This window comes from Tyto alba, unplaced genomic scaffold, assembly GCF_018691265.1.
Source record: "Tyto alba isolate M040663 unplaced genomic scaffold, T.alba_DEE_v4.0 Super-Scaffold_27, whole genome shotgun sequence".
Lineage (NCBI taxonomy): Eukaryota > Metazoa > Chordata > Aves > Strigiformes > Tytonidae > Tyto > Tyto alba.
Genome location: NW_024881301.1, coordinates 12,836,973 through 12,862,920, shown reverse-complemented (window position 1 = coordinate 12,862,920; position 25,948 = coordinate 12,836,973). Strand labels below are relative to the sequence as shown.

The 25,948-nt window shown below is 39.1% G+C and overlaps 2 protein-coding genes across 2 annotated transcripts in view; one reads left to right on the top strand and one right to left on the bottom strand.

The window, feature by feature from the left end:
* The window catches only part of APCDD1 (APC down-regulated 1), a 32,485-nt gene extending 27,778 nt beyond the window's left edge, over positions 1-4,707 (top strand). Inside the window, exon 5 of the mRNA XM_042798223.1 lies at positions 298-4,707. Within this exon, the coding sequence (XP_042654157.1) occupies positions 298-749 (452 nt within the window). The 3' untranslated portion in view covers positions 750-4,707. The remainder of the gene's footprint in view (positions 1-297) is intronic.
* An 8,992-nt stretch (positions 4,708-13,699) lies between these two features.
* The window catches only part of VAPA (VAMP associated protein A), a 37,624-nt gene continuing 25,375 nt past the window's right edge, over positions 13,700-25,948 (bottom strand). The window contains exons 3-6 of the mRNA XM_042798224.1: positions 22,386-22,489; positions 20,281-20,361; positions 17,283-17,459; positions 13,700-16,336 (exon numbers count right to left, since the gene is read on the bottom strand). Of these exons, the coding sequence (XP_042654158.1) occupies positions 16,178-16,336; positions 17,283-17,459; positions 20,281-20,361; positions 22,386-22,489 (521 nt within the window). The 3' untranslated portion in view covers positions 13,700-16,177. The remainder of the gene's footprint in view (positions 16,337-17,282; positions 17,460-20,280; positions 20,362-22,385; positions 22,490-25,948) is intronic.

The following is a 25,948-nucleotide window of genomic DNA, read 5'->3' as shown; positions in this document are numbered from 1 at the left end:
CAAAGGATTGTCTAGAGTTTATGAAAAGCTCTGCTTAATCTCTGGCTGAGATATGTGGCCATCAGGTTTTCTTCAACTGAGTTTGTGTGCGTGTGTGTGTTCTGTGCAAGAAGAAATTACATTAAAGATGTAAAATGATGCGAATAGATTCGCTGGCCACACCTGCAATATGAAAAATTGCTTTAAGAATGAACAAGCAGAGACAATTCTGATTTGACAGGTACACCCCAACCCACATGTTGTCTGTGCTTTTGTTTTCGCCCCTCTGCTGACAGCTCCTCTCTTCCTCTCCCGCAGTAAATCACATGAAGGTCACTCCCATGGATATATCCACAGCCTCTCTGCTCAACGTCTTCAACGGGAACGAGTGCGGAGCACAGGGGTCCTGGCAAGTTGGGGTTCAGCAAGACGTCACCCACACAAACGGCTGCATCGCGCTCGGCATCCGCCTACCTCACACTGAGTACGAAATCTTCAAAATGGAGCAGGACGCCCGGGGCAGGTACTTGCTGTACAACGGCCAGAGACCGAGCGACGGGTCCAGCCCCGACCGACCGGAGAAGAGAGCCACTTCCTACCAGATGCCTTTAATTCAGTGTGCTTCATCAGTACCCAGACCTGAAGAGTCACCAGAGGAGAATAAAATAAGGCTGTATAGCAGCAGGGCAGCGGAAAAATATCCCAGTGCCCCAGCTCTTGCTTTGGTGTTGTTTATTTGTACTGTGTCATATTGGGACATTTTCAGCTAGAAGTGAAAAAAACTTATTTTTCATGACTACAAAGCCAGGATTCTACCAGACTGGGGGTTGTTTTTCTTCTGAAAGAAAGGGACATTTATTTTCTTGATGCACTTGAATGCCTGAGAACTGTTGTTCTTTTCCTTACTTCCCCCCTCCTCCTCGAATCCCGAACGGCACTCGTTTGATGTTTGTGCTTTGAACTTCATCCAGTCTGATCCCTGGCCTGACATGACTGCACAGAAGTAATTGCACTTTAGGACTGCAGACTTTTGGGGGGAGGGAGGGGTCTCCTTTTATTATTTTTTTTTTAACTGCTGGGGTGAACATTATGATCCTGCTACAGTCGTCTCTGCCATCTTACCATTGTGGTACTCTTCTCCCCAACACCAGGTTTCTCATCAGAATTTAGCTCTGGGGAAGGGCTCGGGTGTTGTGCCAGTACTGTGATTGCAGCTTCCCCCTCTGACTATCACAGCTCTGATGTAGATATGCATATAAGGAGGAAACCCACAAAGATTTATCCTATCATTATCTCACAGCTTGTAACACAAAAAGAAACAGCAAATCAACAGCCCTCCATTCAGACAGTGCTAAATGGTTGATACCTCTAACTAAAAAAAAATTCTAAGTAATTTAAGCTATTTTTACAATCATTAAGTTGTAAAAATAATCAGTGGTTTAATATTTTCTCCTTCAACTTCCTTAGCTATGTAAGCGTTGAGGCCTCCCTTTGTATCTAGCGAGTAGTTACAACCAAACCCCCTTAAAACCAGACAGAAACAGTATTTTTTCCGTTGGATGCACACCGTGCAGGTAAGCTGCCGATACAAGGCTGCAGGGACGACTTCTGTTCATATGCCCGAGGCCTTACATACTTCGTGTGCAGTATTTGTGCCTTGGATTTTGTCAGCCAGGTGGCTGAAGTAAAGAAGCAAGTGGGGTCTAACATGTTTCGCAGCCCTATTTAGCAGCATATTTTTAGCGATGTGACCTCATACAGGAACAAGTAAGGGGTTTCAGCAGCAAGCACACCCTGTCCCCTAGTAGAGCACGAAAGCAGCTGGAAACAGATGCATGACCATCTGATGGAGGGAGACCGGCCCAGTCTTAACCGAGGGACGAGCAAGAGTTGCGCAAATGCAGCCACCCCTTTTCTCCTTGCTGGACTGTCCCAACACAAACCACGGTTTCACAGAGCTGAAATCAGCATTGGTTTGGGGAGACACTGCTGGGAAGGTGGCTATCCGGCCCTCAGAGAGCATTCTTCAACAAGAGTCTGCCCTGGAAAACCTCGGGTTTCCCCCAGTGGCAAATACATCCTTGTGTGCGCTAATGTGAAGCATAGCAGACTCTGGAGGTAGTAGGGGAGATATTCAAGGCCAGCAAGGAGGTACGCAGATGCTCCCCTGCTTTAATGGGAAGCGAGCTGAGGGCATGACTTGACCTTGTGGCATTTGGACTGTGGCTTTTACTGATATACACATGTATTTTGGCTCACAGGAAGAGCAGGAACCTGTGTAAGAAGCGTAAGGCGTAAGGTCATAGTGTTTCTTCATCAGGATCAGCAGCTTCTAGCTGTCCAGTCCAGGACTACATGAGAAAAAAGCCTTTCATGTGTTATTTTCAACATCAAAGTACAAGTCTTTAATTAAGGTCTTTCAGCTTTACATAGGTGAGTCTCCATACTGTCTGCTATAGCAAAAGCATCCTTTGGAAACATAGCAACAGCATGGGCTTTGGTAGAAAAAACAGCAGGAAAAAGCCAGTCGAGCAGCAAATGGCTATGCTCAGGCTCCCTACCTCCTCAAAGTCTGTGCCTTCTTGACAGTTTTTCCAAGCTTGTATCAGCCTTGGATATGAATTTCCTCTGAGTCAGAACAAAATTGGTTCACCTGGTTTTGATACAGCAGGAGGAAGGGGAGAAGGAACACTATCATGGGCTCACTGCCAGGTCAGATCATATCTTTCATATTTTCTTCTTCAGACAATAGAAAAATCACGGAAAACTCATTAAGAGTCAGGAATGGAGCTCAGGATGGCTCGGTAGTCACCAGAGAAAGTGTTCATCCATCCATCTGATATCAGATCCTCCTCAGCCTGCTGGAAGGAGCTGAAAGCCAACCCACCATGATGAATCAAGCCTTATCAACAACAGCAGCCCTGATGGCTTTCTGCTCCACATAGTCAAACCTACTTGAAGAGACAGTTCTGCATCAGCTGCTGCTAGGGAGACATCAGGAGCAGTTTTAATTAGAGGGCCAAGAAAGCGACACAACACCTCCAAAAGAGAAGCTAGGAACCAGGATGGAGTTTGGTTTTCTCTAGCTAGACTTGAGTTTTATATTCAGCAGACTGACACCAGCATATCTCCAACTGAGTTACTGAGCTATTACAGCCAAGTAAGTCCCTTAAATATTAGCTTTGTTTCTGACTTCTGTTTGAAACCTAGCGGCATGAGTGAATTCACGTTAGTATAATGAGGATGGGTGTGACATGATGTTCCTTAGGTCACACAGGACAAGCTTCTTCCACCACCATCAACCATTCCCACATGAGGTGGTCCTATCTCTAAAGAAGTATCAATGGCTGTTAGGAGTTGTCGGACCCTGTTTGTCCCCTGTGCAAGTGCCACCCACGACTCAGTCAGTCCCAGCTGAAATCTGCACATGCTTGTGATGCAGGATTGAAGCAGAGAGCAAAGGAACTGCTCTGCAGCACAATGTTCTATATTCATCAAGGCAATGATCTACATTTTATTAGTGCTCTGTGGCTCTTCTGTAAATTGACTAATGTCAGAAATATTACAACAGTTTAAAGAGAAAGACCTGTCTAGTTCTTACCTCTAAAAACACATTAATGTCTCAACTGTTTTGAATCACAGACTTGCAAAGGTCTATGTTCTCCAAGGCTTACGGTTACACTAAATGCAAACATGACTCAATGTACAAACTGGACAAGAACTATATTTTTTTTTTTTCCTATCATATAGTTAAAAAGGAAGTATTTGAAAAAGGCCTTCATATTGCATTACAAGAAATCTGACTGGGGACTCCTATACTTTATTTGTAGTGTTGACCAGAAACATTTCTATGATCTGGGTTCTTAGCATATGCTGCACCAGCTTCCCTCCGTGTGCCTATACATCTTTTTTTTTTATTTTTCTATTAGCTAAAACAAGTCAAGTTGGGCAAAGATGTAAGTCTTCAGAGTGCATAGTTTATTTGCCAATCCATGTTCTCTGCAAGGCTTCTCCTTGGTTACAGGCACAAAACTAGGAGCTAAGCTTCCCTGATCTTTTGGTTTCATCACACATTAAAGTGCTGCACAGCACTGTATGCATTTGTGACAAAATATATTCCATCCATTTTAATTCTCCAACCTGACCTCATGTGCTGGCAGCTCTGGCTGCTAAAGAAGGTAAATGGCAAGTGTTTTACCAGTGGAAGACCTACAAACAGTGATCTGTCCCATACCAAAATGCAGAAGCTTTAAAAAAAAAGGAATTATTAATGTTGGCATCTTCAGTAACTGCCAATGTTGCCAGGACAGGTGAAAGTTTTTTCCCTAAGTAATATCCTACTCACAGAACCATCTGACAGAAGAAATGCTAGCCTGAAGACGTTCTTGGGTAAATTATTTGAACAAGTTCCATTTAACAGGACAAAAGGGATCAAAAAAATCAGAACAAGTGTTCTCACTCTGTTTCCATACCGTTTACATATTGTGCCTGCTGCCCTAGGGTAGAATGTCACTTCTCTGAACAGAAGTCCGTATTTTAAGATATAATGTCTGTCTTGCTTGAGTTGGAGTGTGCTTGCTTAAAGTGCAGGATTATTTTTGTTAGAAAAATATTTTTATTTTTGTAAAGTTATAGAAGATATTTTTCTTCTCAGCTATGTTCCAGGTTAAACTGCCGGGGAAGTTTAAGCACTTGTTAAACGATTGAAATAAAAAAGCCTAACTGAAATATTAAGAATTTTTTTTGCCTCCTATATATGTTAGGTTTTCTATTCTGTTGACTTTCTACCTGTAAAAAATTATAGAAGTCTTGGAAAGTTATAACCAAAAATCCTTCCGTTGAGTAACCTGTGTACAGAAAAGCTCACTTCTTGCTATATACACAAGAAAACACATCACTAGAAACAGCTCTGATGAAAACAGCTAGGATGATTTGGGTTTCACAGCACATCTTCAGGTCCTTCAAATAAAATGGGAGCTGGAAGTGCCCAGCGAGTAATGATGGTGCTGGCTTGCAAGAAGGGTACGGTCAGAGCAGCTGTGTCAGGACAAAGGGTGTGGTTCAACAGAAACCAAGTATTTTTCATAAATGAGAATGTCCTGGGTTTGAGTGAGTGGTGGGGTTTGTGGAAGCAGAGGAGGGTGCTACAGTGGTGGCCCCTGTAAGAAGCTTCTCAAAGCTCCTCTGGCTCCAAGTCAGCTTACTCGGATAAGTGTTGCTGCTTGTCAGTGTATTAAATTTATGTTCTTTTTTTTCTTCTCCTAATGGGTCTCTCTTTTGCCCATGACCACACTGGGTGATTCAACCCTCCCTGTCCTTATCTCAGATCCTAAGCCTTTGCTTATTTTCTCTTTCTCAGTGCTGGGGGGAAAAGGGGGAGTGAGCGGCTGTGTGGTGCCCAGTTGCCCTCTGGGCTCAAACCACAACAGATGTAAGCAAACAAACCAGCATTACTGCTTCGCTACTGTATCTCACTTGCTTTAAGGGCTACAAGCTGGGGGAGAGAGCAGGGAGGGATTAGAAAGGACACATTTCTTAAAAAGGAAGAAAAACCCGAAAGGAACCAAGAAGGAACCAAGCAAGCCACATTTTTCCTCAGTGTTGCACAGTTTCACTCCTGCCTCACTTACACACAGAAAGAAGAGGTGAAATGCAGTCAATGAGGCTTCCACCACCATCAAAAGCTTTGGAGTTGACCAATTTCTGAGTTTTCAGAAGTGACTCAGGAGATCCCTGAAAGATGAGCTCGGTTTTCAGGAAGCATGCCCTAAATTACAAGGTACTCTGAATGCAGTAGCCACAGCCTGTGAAGAAGTGGCCTCCCTTCTATGCAAAGTGGTGGGTACGGATGAATTCAGGCATAAATAGGTTCTGTGTGGCATAATTTACTCACTCCTGACAGAGCAGAGAAGGTTAAGTAATAAAAACCAGCACCACTCATTCTGAATTTCATACTTTCATTGAATTTCCACAATTTTCCCTCTTATTACAAGTAATTGCCAAGAATTTTTCCTTCTAGTTGTCTTCTCTAGTGCAATCACTGTTGATTTTTTTAATTGCTATTTGCTGCCAGCAATAAATAATAAGGAAATGAAGCAACATAATTTCTACTCCACTGCTGAATCAGGCAGAAACAAACATGGCTGTGAGGAATCAAACCACAAGCACTCTGAATAGCTAAGGAAACAGCGCTGTCGGCCTGAGCAATTATTTATCAGGCACCTTCTCCCCACCCCTTCTTTACAATTCTGCTCTGGGGTATAGGACCAGACCATCGGATGGATTTTAGCTATGGTGCTACCAAGCCCGAGGTCAGTAATTAATTCCTACGTGACTTCCAGTAATGGGAGCTGCCTGTGATCGCTGCCTCAAAGCAGGCAGACATGATTCCCAACATCCTTTTCCCATGGGAACCACATCGGTCCCTGTCTGCTGCCATTTCCAAGACAGTCTATTGGAAAATGAGAAAGCAACTGCACAGGATAGTGCTGTCTTCAAAGAAATTTAAAAAGTTTGGGAAAAAAGTTTACACTTGGGAGTTGTTAGGCATTAGATCTCCTAGATTGACTCTGCTGAATTCTGCAATTCCACCTACAGAAGCAGCCTGGGATCAGACCTATCTGCTTTCATCCATCCAGAGAACAGACACTTGCTAGACAGACACATGCATTACAAATTTCTTTAAGTAAGCGCCCAGCTCCTGGATCACTTTTAGCACCAAACAGTAGCCTGAAGACCCTCGAAGATAATCAAAACAACAGACAGACATCAGCTTGATTAACAGCCCTCCATAAGGCATTGCTGGAAGCAACCCTGCCTTCCAGCAAACACTGTTAACAGCTTCAGCTCTACCAAGAGAGACACAGGAACCCGAGCAGCGGCCGCCCGGGCCGGGAGCCGAGGGGACATTGCCATCTGGCGGCTAAGCCCGGCTCAGCCACCGCTCCCCGCCCGCCTGCCCACCCAAAACCCACCGGTCCCACAGTCACCAGGGGGAGTGGGAAAGCGAAGGAGGCCAAATAAAGACCCGCACGCATCTGTTGAAAGACATTTCACAAGTCTTCCCCGAGGGTCGGACTAACAGTGCGGTTTCATTCCGCGTGATGCTCTCCCCACGGCCGAAGGGCACGCCATCCACGGGAGCGATAAATCACGGGAACTACACTCAGAAGAAATCTGAAGTTAGGCTTTCAAGAGTTAAGAAGCACCGAAATGAAGCTTTTCCCCCGCAGACCCTCCCTGCTTGCCCAGTGCTGTACAGTCAGGGCAAAACTGTTTGAGGCTGTACAGTTCGCTCTAAAGGCATCCCTCCTCCACGCTCCTTACGGGATACCGGGGAAACGACTGCATGGTCTAAGCTGTAGCAACCATTTCTGCATGTTTTAAATTAATACTAGAAGGAAAATACTATTAAACTGTAAACCTTGCATTGCTCCAGCATATTCCAATCTATCCAAAAATGTATATATTTTTGAACTGAAAATTGTAATGATACATATATGTAGATATACAGCTCAGATGCAAGTACTTTATATATGGAATTACCAGAATTTTTAATGATAATTACCATACATTCACTGAAACTGCTCCAGGAGTACATAAACTCTCAAATACACTATATATGCTGAAAAATATTACTAAATTTTGACAGGCACTGTCATTTTAAATCTTAGTTTCTTATTGGCTCATCCTGCTACAAGAGCAAGTGCTTTAGCTTCCATGATTCCGTCCAGGACTAGGAGATAACTATCAATGTATAGTACACAAAAGGGAGCATTGAGGACTTGGAGGCCACTAGGCATGAGATTGGAAAGGATTTCCTATAAAAATAGCTTAATTCCTAAAAATCTAAATTTACATTTCTTAAATCTAAAAATGCTTTTGCATTGACAGCTGAGATCTTTGTACTTCACAAAAGCAGTAGCAAACATTCCTGCGTGTTGGAAATTCACCTTGTGTCAGCATCCTCCTGATTAAGCCTCATTCTCTTTGAAGGTCTCTAATACTCGCAGAGGCTCAGCGTGCATTGAGGAGGGGGTTTTGGACAAGATGGTTCCCATTTGGCAAGAATGAAGGAAGTGTTTCTGCACCCAGTTGCCTTCAAAATTAGCAGTTCTAAAGTAACTTGAAAATTAGGAGCAGTTAAAGGAAGAAAATGGGTAAGAAGCAACTGAGGCAATTACAAAGATAGGATACAACGTAAAGTCCTATAGTAACCCACCCAGTCCACTGTAACCAACAGTTTGCATATTGGCACACAGACACCCCAGAAAGATCTGTGTTCACAAATCAGACGTAAATATGAATGTACACAGACACACGCAATGGTTTTGCATAACCCTATTATTATGTCTGCCCACAGGGGAATTAATGTTTGTGTGGCTCAGCTAACGAGCCGCATTGCGCGCACAGAGCGCCGGAGGATTTGGGTCACGCACTGCGCTTTCTCTGCTGCGCTCCCACAGCAGCAGCCAAGGAGATCAGGAGGCCCCTGCCCATATGCTGCTGGTTATCTTGCTCAAAACATTTACCTTTGATTAGCTGCTTCATTTCTACACCTCTAGTTCAACAAATCCAACTCCTACATACCTTTAGAATTGGACTTACAAAACCACAACTAGCTTTTTTTTTTTTTTTTTTTTTTTTTTTTTTAATCACTGCTCTAAGAGAATCTCTGAGCTCAGTTACGGCTACTCTGAACATCAGACTCCCGCTCTCATCCATTTGCAACCACAGAATCATAGAATTGTTTAGGTTGGAAAAGATCCTTAAGATCAGAGTCCAACCATAAACCCAACATTGCCAAGTCCACCACTAAACCATGTCCCTAAGCACCAGATTTGCACATCTTTTAAACACCTCCAGGGATGGTGACTCAACCACCTACCTGGGCAGTCTCTTCCAGTGCTCAACAACCCCTTTGGAGAAGGAAATTTTCCTAATACCCAACCTAAACTGCCCCTGGCACAACTTGAGGCTGTTTCTTCTTCTCCTATCGGTTGTTATGTGGGAGAAGAGACCGACACCCACCTTGCTACAACCTCCGTGCAGGTAGTTGTAGAGTGCGCTAAGGTCTCCCCTCATGCTCCTTTTCTCCAGGCTAAACAACCCCAGTTCCTTCAGCTGCTCCTAACCGGATTTGTTCTCCAGACCCTTCACCAGCTCTGTCGCCTTTCTTTGGACACGCTATCATTGAATCATTAGTATTTCTGAAGTGCCTAAGCAGGTCACAGAAGTGAGGTGGAATACATGCAGGGTTATACTTTATTCCAACTTTTAGCATTTCTGACCCTGCTACTTAGCAATTTTCTTGCACCACCTCCCTTCCTGCCTCCAGGTAGACCAAGCTCTGCTCCCACCCCACACACCTTCCACGAGCTTACCCTGGTGACAGCTCGTTTTCCCTCGCCATGCCTGCTGACCTGCTCCCCTGTAACCCACTCGGCTCCCACCCACATTGCTGACAAGTGCTGGGATACCGCCGGCAGCAGCCGGGGTGTTTGATCCCTGATCCCTGCCCATGCCGACAGCTTGGCAAGCACGCCAGCACTAACTGGTCAAACAGCAGCAAGCAGGACAGGTATCTCTCCAGCTCACTGTGCAGGCTTGCCCTGGATGGGAGCACCAATTTAAATGTCTTTCATCTCAACTCTAATTTTCCTGTAATTGGAGGTAGTTGGTATTTGTGAAACATCAACCTCTATCAAATGTGGCTTGTATTAGATTTCAGATTCACACAGGCAGAAGAAGCACAAAGATGCTCTGACCACATAAACCTTGTCTCTTTAAGAAGTTAAAGTTTTTCCACAAATACACTGACCTTCCCTTGCCATTGTAATCTGGTTCCTGTGGAGGCAGGATGAAGAGATAATTTCACCTAATCAGGAAAGCAATCTGTTCTGATTTTCTTGAAGCTGGGACATGAAATGTGAGGCCCAAGGGCTAAGATATGTCAAGGCATTACACAAAAAATGTGAAGTCTGAAAGCAGTGCCATGAAGTTGAAGTCTGCACTGAAAATCTCAAGTTACACAATCCCTGGCATGAATACAATGAAAATCCTCCTATCATTCTCCTGTTTACAAAACAGGTCATGCTGTTTGAGGCTTTACACCCTGAGGTTGGAGAAAAAATCCCATTCCTGGAGAACACCACAGCAGTTTCCAGTACACATCTGAGGAGAAGGCAGCATGTACAGACCTTTCTAACAGCCCAGCTGCACTGGGAAGACAAAGCCATCAAGAGAGACACTTCTGGAGCAGTCCATCTCACTCTTCTCATGATCATCTCCTCTTCGTACCATACTCCCCTCTTCTTCACTTGACACCAACCACTCCCAAAATGTAGGGCAGGTATCTCAATTTCAAAATTTTAAACTAACCTGAGGTGATTACGGCAATCAAGGAAAATTAGCCACCACATGAGCTCCCACCTTCTGTGAACCACTCCACTATCAAAGCTGCACACTTTAGTACCTCCAACTACAGCTCCACAGGGTCGTCTCTCTATTTGACCCAGAGTTCAAGTTTTGTTTTCTGCAGGCTTTCCTCTTAAACCTCTCCAAAACATGGTTCTATAAACTATTGTCCTACATAATGTCTTAAAGCAATGCCTCTGAACCGCTAAGAAATAGAGCACCATCTTTATAATTAACTACTAGATTAACATTAATATTCCTCAAACCAGTCCTCATACCTGTGCAGAAGCGTACTGCAGTCTGAAAAGCAGTAGTAACAGCAAAGCATTTACTAATTTTAAGTGAAAACACATCAGTGGATTTAACCTCTGTAAGAGTCTGCTATTGCAGGACTCAAACATGTTTAGGTTTTAAAAAAAGTACTTGACTCTGCTGAAGAAGTGCCTCTGAAAATCAGAGCATAGCTGTCTATCATCAGTATTTGGACTATCGAAGTGGAAAAATACTTTGCCACTCCTGTGGGTAGAGCAACATATACCACCACTAACAGGGTAGTTGTACAGATTTAGGACTGTTTGTGTTCTTTTACTCGAAAAGTACAAATAGCACTGGCTCCACAGAAGTTTCTTTGCAACACAGACACACTTTCACATTCCAACACTACAAACACAACATGCCCAAATGTTTAGCATCTTCCCCCCCTACAATGTCAAGTATTACAATCCCAGTGAGCACAATCTACGTAGTCTCAAAGCAAGGTTCAAGGCAGGCTTGATAAGAAACGGGATGGAGTGCGTGCTAGAGAACAGGGGCTGTGCCTAAACTATCCCTTCCCAATCATTTGTCCCAACATCTGTGCCTCAGGTATCTCTAAAGCCAGGATAAGCCATCCCTACCAAGCAGACTGAGACAGTAACAAAGATTGCTATTTAATTACTACCCACTCTGAGAAGAGCCTAGACATTGATCACCAGTGACAATCTCTCTGAATTCAGCTACGCACATGAACCTGCACCAGCATTAGTAAAAACTTTCAAGAACATCCTGAAACCATTATTCCCAGACTATGGCGATTTTTTCTTTCTTCTTTTTTTTTTTTTTTTTTAGGAGCTTGGATGATAAGCAAACTACCTGTGAAAAACAAAACCAAAAAAAAAACAATACCACCCCCAAAAAACCCCGATCTCGCAACACTTTTTTCTTATACACAAGTTTAAAAGGACAACTACGTCAGTCACCTTTCAATTAATTTTTCATTTATGTCAAGTGCCCAAGATCAGACTGCTTATCTATAATAACAGCTGTCTGTCCCACACCTCTCTGTCTGGATAGCGTAACACCCTTTAAATCTTTTCTAAAGAAGATGGAGGAGAAGAGCAGCATTCCAGCACTGCCACCAACAGAAGTAGCTACTGTATAAACAAGGGTTCGATACCCTGCTGGCAGGGTTATCAACATTACATAAACTGGTACCAAGCTTTAAGTAAAATGGCACTGTAAGATGGTGCGAGATGCTTATACCACTATTTAGTTAAAACATAATTTGTAGGGAATGAAGTAGATTTCATCCAAAGCAGTTTCCACATCCAGTTCACCACACAAAAACATAAGCCCTTGTCCCAGCAAATGAGGAACAGGCACTGATCTTACCATCTAGCAGTAATGAGAAAGCTAGATAAAAGAATAAATTGTTTTGCTTTTGCACAAGACCTCATTTATACATAGCCATTTGTCACTTAAAGGGCAAATAAATCAAGGTGACACCATCACTACCTCTGCTTATGCATCCCAGTCAGCATCAGCAATTCTTCTTAAACATATGCAACCTGCATGCAAAAAGAAAACCACAACAGACCAACTTCGATCATATATGTGGGTTACATTATTTGACTGTCCCTGTAAAAGAAACGTGGACAGGAAATAAATTCATCTCATTTAATAGTCATTAGTTTCAGACCTTCCTACAGACCTCAAACCCTTGTTAAAACTGACTCCTGTCTTTAGCTCCCCATCTTCTCCAACATTTATGTGTGCCACCAGTCTAAAGCTGCCACAGAAGCTCAAGATCAGCAAAGACGGAGCCTCCCTGCCAGCAGTGGTCAGTGCTACACACAGACATGCCTTCCAGGCCACCCCTCGCAAAGCCGTTCAACAGCAACCAGCGCAGAAAGAGAAGTGGTGAACTGTTATGTTCAGTGATGTGGCTGGAGGGATGAGCATATCAATCAGAATGTCAATCAGAATTGACAAAACGTCAATCCCACCTGCAAACATGAAGAGTGGGGCATTTCAACACTACAGTAAATGTTTATTAGGGTTGCTCCGTAACTGCGTAGCTCTCATTCCATTTGCCCTGGCAAGTCAGTTCAAGCACAAATACCTAGAGACTCCAAAAAAACTCTTTTGTCACAATGACTATTAGAAATCTGACAAACCATCAGCATCCTCAGTGTTGCCTAGATTCAGGCACCTGCTCTTCAACACACATCTTCATCCAAGGCAGCATCATGTCATTTACTAGCAGTACCACCACCTGCGAGGCGGACTAAATACACCTGTTCTGTATCTGCAGACTACAGAATGTACATAGCCAGGGAGAAGTTCCAAAATAGAAAGGACACTACTACATTTTTAATGGTTTATTAACACTGCAACTTTTAGTATCTTTGAAGAAGGCCTGAAAGATAAGTTTTGCTTATTGACTTTGTCTTTTCCTTTTTAGCATGTTACCTTCCACCTCCTCCCTCCATCCTCCCTCCACCCAAGAGAATAATAAAGTTACAAGCTAGTGTTTGGTTGCTTCTTATAGATAAATTGGCTTCAATCACAGCAGCAGAAACATGCAAGCCTGGGCAACAGTGTTTGTCAACAGCTTTTAGAGAATGCCTAGAAATGCACAAGTAACTTGTGTGTTGATACAAATAACTTTTTCTTAAATTAACTTCATATATATATATTTTAAGTGGGTTAAATTTGGTGCCCAGAACTACTACAGAAGCTGTATCTTCTATTTAAACTAGGATTTTTTTTTCCCCAAAAACCATCATACTACTCTTTTTTAAAGTGCTATATTCATAAAAACTTTAAAATACTACTTTGATACTGTATACTTGTTCTATATCTTGGCCTTTTGAGAAATCAAGAGCAACCTGCGATGCATACTTAACTGAAGATATGCATTGACCCTCACATGACTTTATGGGCATCATCATCTGATCGTATCACTAGGAGCAGTGGAGAGACTGTATTTCCCCATGCTTACATACACAAGTAAGCAGGCAGACAAAGCAAGAAGTTCTAACCATTTCAGGAACAAAGACAAACAATTTAATCCGTATTACATAGTTCACTGAATACAGTTGATCTCATCCAAAGTGACTCCTGAGAGCAAAATAGTTTTAGCATTACATTTTATATACAGCTATGAAGGGATTACTGGAAACCAAGACAGTCTCCTTATACCATTAGTAAGTACACTGGTTACGAGACCGCTGTACATTTTCACTTTGAAGACATTACTTAAACCATGACCAAGTTTTACCACCACCTGTTTGTTATTTATGAAAAAAGTTACTTCAATCTGATTTTATCATTAATTTTACCTTATTTCTGCTGCCAGACAGCAAAATCTGAGTCAGCTGCATTGAGCAATGACTCCTTTTTCTGCTCTCAAGTTCTGAAAGTGCTAGCTACCCCTGGAAACTTCCGTACATCATGCTGTAAACATTTTAAGGTCTTGCAGAGGATTTCCCGCCACCCCCCACCCCTCTTCAATACAGGAATGACTGCTCCATCTGAAGCAAATGACATCCTGCATACTATTGCTTTCATTATTTTCCATGTAATCAGTTTGGAACAGGCTATGAAAGTCCGATGTGGCAATGTTCTGTTAGAGAAAAAAAAAAATCAGAATTATACCATTCTGAACCAGCCGAACCAAAATAATCAAGACCTTAACATAGTTTTTCCAGTCACTGCGATGGAAGGAGACTTGAATGCAGACACTGGTACAAGTAATTGGAAACATCTGTGCTTGCATGCTTAAGTGAAAAGATAAGCAGCATTTGCATTTTCTTCATCATCTTCCTTGCACATATGCAAGACTTTATAAAAAAAGTTTATCACAGAGAGCAATGACAGAACATGATGTAATTATAGTTTTCTTTTTTAAAAAAAATCACTATAAATCAAAGGCAACCAAGATAACGTACATCTTCTCCAGAACATTTTTCTCAGCTACATAAGGTGTGCATATACCAAGGTCTAACACACTTAGCTGCACCACATCAAGTCAAGCTGTCCAAAAGCATACACAATTTTGCTTACAGGAGTATACCCCTTCCACAATTTTTCAGTTTACATGTAATTCCCTGTATTGGATTATGCTTAGTCAGAAATACAGATAATATTTTGTTCCAATACTACTGTTTGTTTTTATGACATATTCAGAGATGAGGCAAGACATAAGATTAAGTGCAGGGAAGCATTTCAGACCCCCAAAAAATGCATTCTTTAAAACTTAGCTATACATGGTTAACACAGGTAGATCTGCCAAGAGTTGCATAAAAATGATATTCATTTTCAAAAAAGTGAGCAACGGAGGCTCACTCGGCAAATACCAACTCTTCTGCACCATGGAATTCACTATGGGTGTCTGAATGATTCAACTTGCATTTCTGAGTATTTGCTAAAACAGAATTACAAACCGAGTAAGTTAGTATATGTGAATTAAGTACCCTTATGAAATCAAAGAATAATGTTGACTCCTGGAAGACACCCAGAAGATCCACAGATGGAACAGAAGGTTGATTATTACACTCCCACACAATCCAAGCAAATTGTAAATATATTAAAAACATTCATGTCTGGTAATTGTACCTGCTGGATATCCAAATTATTCTGTCCCAAAACAAGTTTGATAACCATCCTCTCTGTAGATGAAAGCAGCCAGAAAACAGTTCAATTTTAAAAGAAATGGAATGGAAACCTTCCCCTTCCCCCCCACCCCCCACCCCAAGCTTCAATTACAACAGTCTAAGCCAGAGACTTAAGCAAATAAACTTCAAAATAGCCATTTGTTACAAGTAGCAAATTACCATGAACAATGAACTTGTTAGGAATCCCTTCTAAAAGTACGACACACACAAACAGGCTACCCAGCAGAAAAATCTGTTAACAATTTTATTCTTTTGTAATGTTAAATATTATGGGACAGGATTGTAAGGATGAAGAATTCTCGACAATGCCTCACAAGGAATAAGAAAGAAATTCTGCTATGATATTAGCAAAGTAAGGTAAGGAGAAAATTTACACAGTAAGAGGCACCATTTCCCCCGGAATACCTCTTGTCATATTCCTGAATGAGTGGGATTAGCAATCTAATAAATCATTTTTCAAGAGGTAACAGCAACAGATAAAATTTTAAAGGATTATTAAAATAACATTTACAAGACTCTGAACAATTTTTGAATTCTTATTAAAATCACAGAAAGAAAGAACAATTCTTTGTTTATGAATTTTCATAAAGGCCTGACTGTGCAACTGACACCTGCTATTGATGACTTAATGTACAATTTTGTCCAGTAGCCGAACAGTTTGTCTTTTCAGATTGTGTTTTCTAACCGTGCGAGATCATTAAAGGCAAAGCCTGTTATGATGCTGTACACAAAAATGGCCACTTGGGCCATACTACCAATGAAGTGGTAGGTAAACAAATCTTTTTCTGGCCAAGAAAAAAAAAAAAAGGAAGCTGCATTTTGCATGCTTCTCTCACTCATTCTTTCTACAAGATAAACTTCCCTAGAAAGAATCCAATGAAAATGGCTGCAATTACAACAAGAAGTGAAGGAAGAGAATTAGAACCATTATCTCTGAGGGCCAAAGCTGTGGGTGATCCAGATTTATCCGAGTGCGCTACCTTTCTGAGCCTCAAGCCTTCATCCTGAGGGGGGAAAAAGAAAAAAACACAGATGGGAAAAAAAAAAAAAAAAAACAACGTATGAACATATCTTCTTTACAATTGTAAAAACTGAACTCAAAGGCCAAATTTACTGGTGAACATTTAAATAAAGTTAAAAAACACTACCAACATTACACCACACCAAAATCCAAAATATAAACATAGCAAGACATAATATTTCAAATAAGCATAAGTAATCCACTAGTCTGTGCTCTGGGTTAAGAAAGATTCTGAAATTCTTGCTAGGCACAATAGAGAACGCTGCTTTTACTTACTATGTGTCAGAATTAAATAGCAGTAATTCCTTACTGTTTAGGAGAAACATCTGCTTTGCATAGTGTTTCTCCAAATGTTCCAATGTCATCAGAATTACAGGTGTGGAGACATCATTATTTCATAGATCTTTAACAGGCTACCACAGGCAATGAAATTGTCAGATACCCAAAAGCAAATACATAGAAAAGTCACATGAAGTCATGCGTTCACTAGTTACAGGTTACTGAAATGACACGCATTTCCTTACCTCCTCTGGCCAAATAAATGTTCTTGTTCACTGACAATTTGTCATACAGAATGATACTACTTGGGATCTCATTTACTCATTCTTAATGGATAATAATGCACTTTTAGTAAAAGCTATTCAGTAATTCAGTATCTACAATTCAATGTAACTAAGACCACCTTAAACATGACCGTTTCGTTTCAGAAGAAAATTATGTAGCTTCAGCACCTCGTTCATGACAATCAAAGTTTCAATCACTGAAAAGTTCAAAATACATAGTACACAGTAAAATCATATTACAAATCAATCTTGACATTCTAACAGTTGTATCTACTTTCTGGAATACACATCTATTGGCCTAATTACAAACCAGACAAATCAAGAAGAGCGAAGCCACTTCAATATGAACATGGAAGCAGAACTTACTCTCAGATGCCGATTTTCATCTGTCAGCTTCATAATCTCTGCTTGAAGTCTTTTGCACTCCTCCACTAGCTTCCTTGTTTCAGTATCATTAAGTGAAACACTATGTGATTTTGGCATCGGTCCATCCTGCTTAGATGTATTCAGTACTGGGGCAGGTTTGCTTGCATCCATATCATTCTACAAATATTAAGAATGACTTAAGAATTTTACTTACCTAGAGAAAAATCATCCACAGCTTAAAATGGAAACAGTCCTGCTACTAATATAGTTCAATGAAGTTTATATGTACAGTAATCTGAACAAAGATTTCTATTACCAGTTCAATTCTGATTAGCTCAAATATTAAAAAGCAAGAGAAGACTGCACTGTTTACATTTAGTACTACATACTACTGAGACAAAAATTAATATTTTAGCTGCTTAACATTGACCCAACAGGCATCCAAAAGATGGCATAAAATACAACAAACAGGATTTGAACTTGAAGAGAAAAAAAAATAAAAGAAAGTAAACCTGCAATAGTAAGAAACAAAACAAAGTAAAAAGAAAACAGTCACAAACTAATATGAACTACGTAAAGCACAAAAATTTTGCACTTACAGCACCTCTTACTGAAGGAAAACAAAGTATTGCACAAACATGGAATTTAAGTCTCACAGTATCTCTAAAATACACATTACTAATTTTGAATACAAATGAAAATTCACATAAAAAGCTGCAAAAAATTCAAAAATAAAACTAAAAATCTAGTTCCCATGGTTCTGCCCAAAATATACAGCGATCTTCCACAGACATTAACAATACAATGGATTCAACTGTATAGCCCAGCTTACCATTTGTAAAAACACAGCATTCATACGGCAATACACTCAGAAACAGCTCACATTCAGATTCAGGCTTCTGTATTCCTACTTCCTTTGCTACACAGCTATGTTATTTAGACCACCACCACTACTGCCCCTTTCATAACCAAAGTAGCCCAAGGTAAATACTAAATGTAACAAAACATATTAAAAAGTAAACACATACATGTAATAACAAAGCAACTAAAAAAGAATTCCTTTAGTTCCTATGCAAGTAGCAGTTACTTGGTCTACAGCATCTACTTGCATTTTACAATTTTTGCAATGCAGCCATAGATAGCCTACACAGGTACTCCTAAGTGGATTTTAAAATACCGACATATTTATATCCTGAGTAAGCAGATCAGGATATGTTGCTTTTTTAATTGGCTTGCTATCTGAACCAAATTCCTTTAGTAGCACTGAAATTTCACTTTAGCTGTTTGACCTCACTGACTGGTTTCTTCATGTCAGTCCTCTGACTACGACTGGCAGGCATCTGAAGAAAGCTGTTGCTGACTGGAGTGAAATACTTGTGTCCTGGAGTAGGTATATCCTGAGGTAGCAGGTGAGGTTTACACTCAGGACTTGGCAGATTTCTCATTGCCAGGTTTAAGGGATTGACTAAATCAACAGCTAAAGCAGGTTTTTGCAACTCTATGCTGCTACTCAGAAAAATACGAATATAATGCACAGTCAATATTATGAAGATATCACATTAAAGAAAGTACAACAGGAGGCAGTAGTTTTGTAAAATCCACTACATTTCCCTCACTATAGTATACATTTTATAAAATTAAAAAACAAGTATAATTTTTCTAATATCTAAGATGTAACTTAATAAGAATATAAAAATCACAGAAAGTAGACAACAAAGTGCCTTGATAATAAATGCTTAACCTTTACAGTTTTATCATTTAACACATATTTAGGCAGTTTACACCTGAAATAAAAGGCTGCATCTCATAAATTAGCCTTTTAAAAAGAAAAAAACAAACCACCAAAAATAATCTACTGACATACCATCTGAAAAATATCTTTACATCATACTCTAAAACCTCTATCATAAGCGCAGTTGCAAAGACAGCTACGGGATAGCTAGAAGCCTTCACTGAGACCCTTTATGCATGCAAATTATGAGATGGTTTTTATATGCATTCATGCCACTTTCTCCCAATATGCCTTGCAGACTACTGTAAAAGATAGACAGTACTAAAAACAAAAGTCAAGGCCATAAAATGAATCAGATTATTTACAGAAATCTTACTTTAGCACTCTAATTCACAATGCTAAAAGCAGCACCAAAAAAATAATCCCCAAACTACTCAGAATACACAGTATTAAGATTACATAAATCAGAATTTCAAATATGAGGGTAAAAAAAAAAATGCTAATGCGTAACAATTTAGTCATATTCTGCAACACTTCTACTACGTAACTGACAGTTAACTATTATTCCAAATATGGGGCAACACAAAACAGACATCTTCAGTCTATATACAATAAAACTCATCTCCTACACAGTTACAATAGATTCTCTCTGAAGGCAAGAGCATGAAAGAGGTAATTTTTTTTTTTTTTTGTCTGATTATCTGTCTTTACCACTATCTTTAAAAATGAACTTAGGATTCCTAAAGCATGCTTTAATTTCTAATAAGTACTTCCTTTTCTAATTTAGCTGAATTAGAAACAGCATTTTAAAATTGAAAAGCATTTAGTACTTTAAAAAGCAAATTATGTCATGCACTTTTCACTCTATGCAGCGCAGCATTGAAGATACTATATATATTTTTTTTTTAATCTGACAGCAATAAAATGCTAAAGCAAATCAATAATAAAAATAATGAAAGGATAATAATCTTTGGCACTAGTCTCCATTGCTGGAGGCTTTTAAGATGCAGTTGGACAGGGTGTTCCCTTTCCAACAAAAGGTTGGACTAGATGGTATTTCAAGGTTCCTTTCAACATGGGCTGTTCTCAAAGATTCATATAATCATATAAGTTATACACTGAACACCCTTCCTGTCTAATTTAGTACAAATTCCTACAATCTATTTAATCAACAAATCAAATCTGTTTAAAAAAAAAATTTAAAACAAATTTATGTGAGATCCTACCAGTCAGTGTATGACAGTTTCTTACTCTTTTCATACTTACCAGTTTATCATTTTCATTGGGCATTTCAAACACACATCTCAATTTTGAGTCCATTAACTCATCAGGCTTTGCTTCTTTCCACTAAGACAACAATTAATATCGTTACTTAACATGCCAGACTCATGCAAATATCCGAACAGTTCATAAGCTTGCACTTAGTACTTGCCTCCTACACAGCTTAATACCATCCTTACCCCAGCTGCAATTTTCAGACTTGCTTCTGAATAATGTTTTTTTATTCACTTTGACTACTGTGAAGTAATGAAAGCTTGAATAGTTAATTAAGTCTGCAAATGGAAACGAGTAAATTGAATGCAAGGATGGATCCAGAGGTTTGTAGGGGATAGGGAGGGGACAATACGGTGGTTCATTTAACAGACAATGAGGAACAAGTACCATCTGAGTTGGTTTAAGAACAAAGTTCTAGCCCTATCACTCTTTGGTAAATGTCCCATCTTGGAAGCATCAATTTTAAACAAAATATTGAAAGACACCTTTTAGTGACTCTGTATTTAGTTCCAGAGTAAATTTTTTATATCTTCATATTTTAGATTTTTAACCACTCCTTTCACTACATAATACATTACAATTTGGGCCTAGAGAATTTTTCAAAGCTGTTTATAAAAACCACTTTAAATTCTAATGGTTATTAATATATTTAAATAATTGTGAAATATGCTGGCATTTCTCTGCTCATCTGACAATTAACTTTCAAAGCATACATTTCATGTAGTTGCCTTAAATGTTTAGGCTCAGAGATTCATCTGAAGTCTGCAGCAATTTTTCCAACAATAAGTCCTCTGAAGTTACCTTAGAATTGCAGATTTTACAGACTAGAATATCCAGGTTTTTCATAATATCTTTCCTTTTTTTTGTTGTTGGGTTTTTTTTTTTTTTCAGAGGCATTAGTTGTACAGTGACTTTTAACTACAATTACCAATTTTCTGCATGATCAGTTTCTCAGTATTCTATACTTACAGAAATATCTGAAAGGTATTTCTAAAGTGGATTTTTATATCCTCACCAAATAGTTAACGCTTCGCTTACCACACATAATCAAGAGCTATCAGAACATACTAGAAAAAGTAAACCAGACCAACAAGGAAGTGAGGATGTTCGCTTTCCTGTTACATGTCTCAAAAGCTTAACAAAATCTAAAAGGTTTTCCACTGTTTCCAGTAAAAAGTGATTCCATGGTAGTCTTTGCCTTCATACCAAGAGGGACAGAGCCTAAACCTGCAGGAGTCTAGCAGATTTCAGTGATTTATAAAACTTCGTCTTTATCCTTTGTTTCCCCTCTCCTCCTCTGCCTTGAGTGAACATTGAACATACCAGTGTAAACTCAGGCGTTCCTTAAAACAGTCTCTGGAGACAAAAACTTATCCATCATTTCCATCCACCTTAATATATATGCTTATGTGAGCCCACATACACCCTAAAGGGCATGTTCTGACAACTGAAGGCTTCCTTGCCATTACTGCCAGCTTGTAACATCAGAAACAGGTGCCCTTACTTTTGAACTAACAAGCACAAACCTAAATATCTTCTTTTGGATCTTTCATGGGACCAATCCTGTCAAAGAACTGAATCTACAACATCTTCCATTAAACCAAAAAGTAAATCTATCATTTGTGCTGTGTTTAGCCACTTTCTATCTTGCTGAGACATATCTTAGTCTTCCAAATGTTTTAATTCATTATAATCCCACTCAACATTTTACTTAAATACTTTTCAAACCAAATGCACCCATTTCATACAGCTTCAGGCTTGTTTAAATATGCTCTTGATTCTTTCAAATAGAATCTGTATATCCCCTTCAGATTAGCTGCACATAAGGTACAACATGCCCATATTTTAACACTGAACTGATCTTACCTTAGATTCACTACTATTTCCATTCAACCAGTTCACTAGGCAAGTTCTAAAAACTGAGCTTGTATTTGATCCTAAAAATACTGACTCATGTATGGAAGTCACACTTGTTTAGAGAAAACTCAGTTCTTCTCCAAAAATAAACTGTAAAAAACATGATTCATTTGCACTTAAGCCTGAATTTTTAAGAAAAAAAAAACCCACAACAGTCATTTTACACCATTTTTACTTACCACTGCCTCCATATCTGAAATATTTGGTGGTGCATAGGTTGTTTGTACCATAAACTTGTGTTTACTCTTCTCATTTGGGTCATAGTCAAAAGGCTGCAGCATTACTGTTCAGAAGAAAAAATAAAGCATGAAACTGATTCTTCAGCTAATCACTGTAACAAGCATGCTAGCCACTTCACATTTGCTATCCACTGACCAAACACTGAAAGTTAAAATGCAAAGGCAGTGTTGAAAATAGAGCACATCAACATTGTAGCAACAGGTACTGAGCTGACATGATTATTTCTGTAATTACTATAGCTAAAAGAAATTTCATATACAACTATGAACAACCAGATCCTGTAAGACGGACCAAAAAGCCCCTGAGCAAACACAACAGCACTTTTCTTTGGAATGAACACATGATTAAGTGAATGCAAAGTTAAAAAATTGTAGTACACATTATGATAGTTACTCAGGGCGAAAAAAAAAAGGGGGTGGGGAAGAACAAACCTACATTAGGTAGACCACCAAGCAGTGAGGCAAATTCAGCTGACTTCTAAAGGTGTATTAATCTAAGCTGGGAACAAAACTACTAAAATACTTAATTCAAACTACAGTTATTATAGGAGGTAAAGCTGCCTGGGGCTTTAATAATACATCCTTGAAACACTTTCAAATTGAACTCTAAAAAAAATTATAGTGATTATTTATGTAATAACTACACTACACATTTTACTTGGTTTTTAACATTCTTAATCATAAGTCCAGTCTAATGGTTAACAATTGTCCAAAAGTACTCCAAAGTCCAGGTACACACTTTAATTCTACAGCAAATTTTGGGCCTCCACTGCATTTTACCAATGAAGGAGGGATGGGATTCAAAATCAAATTCCCTGTAAAGGCAGCTTTAAGTGAAACATTTAAATAAAACTCTTAATACCCACTCCTTGCATTTTATCTTATGTATTTTCTTGCACATTTACAGCTTTCAACATACTGTAACGCACATTTAAAAAAAAGAAACAAACCAACCAACCAACCTTCTGGATGAAAGCAGACATTTTTGACACAACATAGTTTGTGCTACAAGTACCAGAGGTAGAACATGCAAGAGATTGAGACTTTCTGAATGACAGCCTTTTTACTGTACTTTCAGCTTTCCAAAGTTGAAAACTCTGTTGATCAAGAACAGAAACTCATGTTTCTGAAATTAAATTTTTTTCACCGAGCTTCTGCACACTTCAAAATAATATCACTGACAATATTTATAGCCTCCATTATTTCTACAGCACTACAATACTTTTAAATGAAAGCTTTAATTACAGAAGCACGGTACCTTTACCCATTCAAGTTCTACAAGGCCATCCAGGAGCAGGCTGTATTTTTATACCACACAGTGGTTTGTCCAGGTCACCTTAGCATCACTATTTTGTGTGTGGTTTCTTTAGTTCAAAAGGACTGAAATAACATGATGTCTATAACACAGATGAGGAGATTAGAACTTTTATAAGATATAGTTGCATATCCAGGAGCATAATATAAGGGTGTGCAGAAATACCTGAATACACAGGGTTTGTTACAGTAGTGTTGGGGGACTACCAAAGCAGAGGGATGAATACACAACCACCAGAGTCCACATCCAACCATACTGTCTGCCTGGAGCAGACCCTGAAACAAACTATCACGTTAGTCCCCTTGTCTCCTTTCAGAGACATTTAGTTGCCTTATTCCAGATGAGAGTACAGGACCACACAAATTATATTGAAATATGTGTGTGAGCCTACACTTGCAACTTGGTCTACTAGAGGATAAGGACTCAGAGTGAACTGTAAAGATAAATTATTTGTCAGTGCACATACACTGGTCTTCCACACAACAGGAATTCCATTTCAGTATATCTTTATACAAAATTAAAAGAGAAGGTGAAGTACTTTCAGATAAAGATTAAAACACAAACAAACAAAACAAAACAACAACAACAAAAAAAACCCACACAAGAATAACATTTATGGAATCCTATCACAGGTATCTGTATATTTACTTATTTTACATAAATGAAAAAGCTACAGCAGAAATACTGAGTTAGTCTGAAAAACACTTTGTGTGCTCTGAACAATCTTCCCGTATATTCTAAACCAATTCAGTCTGTAGACTTCGATACTGCTGCAACAATTCAGTTATATTTTCCAAAATTCTGAATCTTCATTTCATGTATAGTTCAAGATGCTTCCCTTCACACAGAAAATTCTTTGTGGTAGGACTGAACTGCATTAGTTTATAAAATACTAAAGTACAGTATCAAAATTACTAAATCAGCCTTTCCAAATTCACTAGTACCTATGAAAAAAAGTTATTCCTAAATTTAATTACAGTGCCACCCAACTTTAGGCCTTAAATACCAGCTACAAGTTGTAGGTGTTTGCTACAGGACAGTTACCTCTGTTTTTTTTGTTTTGTTTTTTCCTTAAATGTTACATACAGCATAATCAAAGGATAAGTGAATAATCTGAATCAGATATATTTCACAACTAAAGCACATAAAGGAATTACAGTATTTGAAATGCTTTCCAACAGTCCTATCTGGAAAAGTTTGAAAGTCAGGTTTCTTTAATCATTGGTCTCACTGTGATCCAAAACATAACTGATCAAACTAAATGATTCTTCCAGGTACAGATGCTATAGCAATTTATCTCTAAGAATTGTTCCATCAACAGACCAACAGACTAGTGAATAGCATGCAATACTTCAGTCTTCTAAAGCCAAGGGAACAGATCGAGTAACCTGAATGATGGCATAGCCAGCTTTCCATCATCACAGAACTTCTTCACATGCTGGCAAAATCCTTGGATAACTAGTTAAATAACTTTATGTTCTTTAACCACTCAGTAACAGCTGAAAATCTGATTGAATTGAAAAGCAACAGAAAAAGACAATCCACAAATTCACAGAGCTCTTCAAGCTCTTCATGACTTTAAGTAATCATAAAAAAAATCTCATGAATACATGAATATAGTTTTCAACATGTTCTCAGAAGCCTTAAGTAGTCCACAGATCACATCTAGAACTGCAACAAATAGTTATGAAAGCAGACTTCTTGTTAATAGTCCCAGGTTTCTATACATGAGGGCTTTATCTCCACCAAAAAAAAGAAAAAAAAAGAGAGAAATCTGAAAGGCGTATGAAAACCAGAAAGAAGAACAGTAACAAGCAACAGTAACAAGTTGTGAAGGAAGAATAGCCTATTATATTCTGAAAAAAAAAAAAAAAATGAACAAGCAATACACGATACAATAATAGTTCATTTAGGGCATCACAGTAAAGAATAACAGGTCTTACCAAATTAGTATTTTTGAAAAAAATTGTATAAACATGGCTGAAGGATACACACTGATTCACAACTGAATGACAAATAAAATGCCCATGGACTTCCTTAAAATGACTGTTAAATTACACCTCCAACAACTAATTTAAAAATTGGCTTCAGTCTGAATCAGTACGATGCATTATACAGGCTGAAGGCAGCTAACACTATCCCAACATTTATTTTTGAACATAAAGTTTCAGCCCATGGCATCCTATAG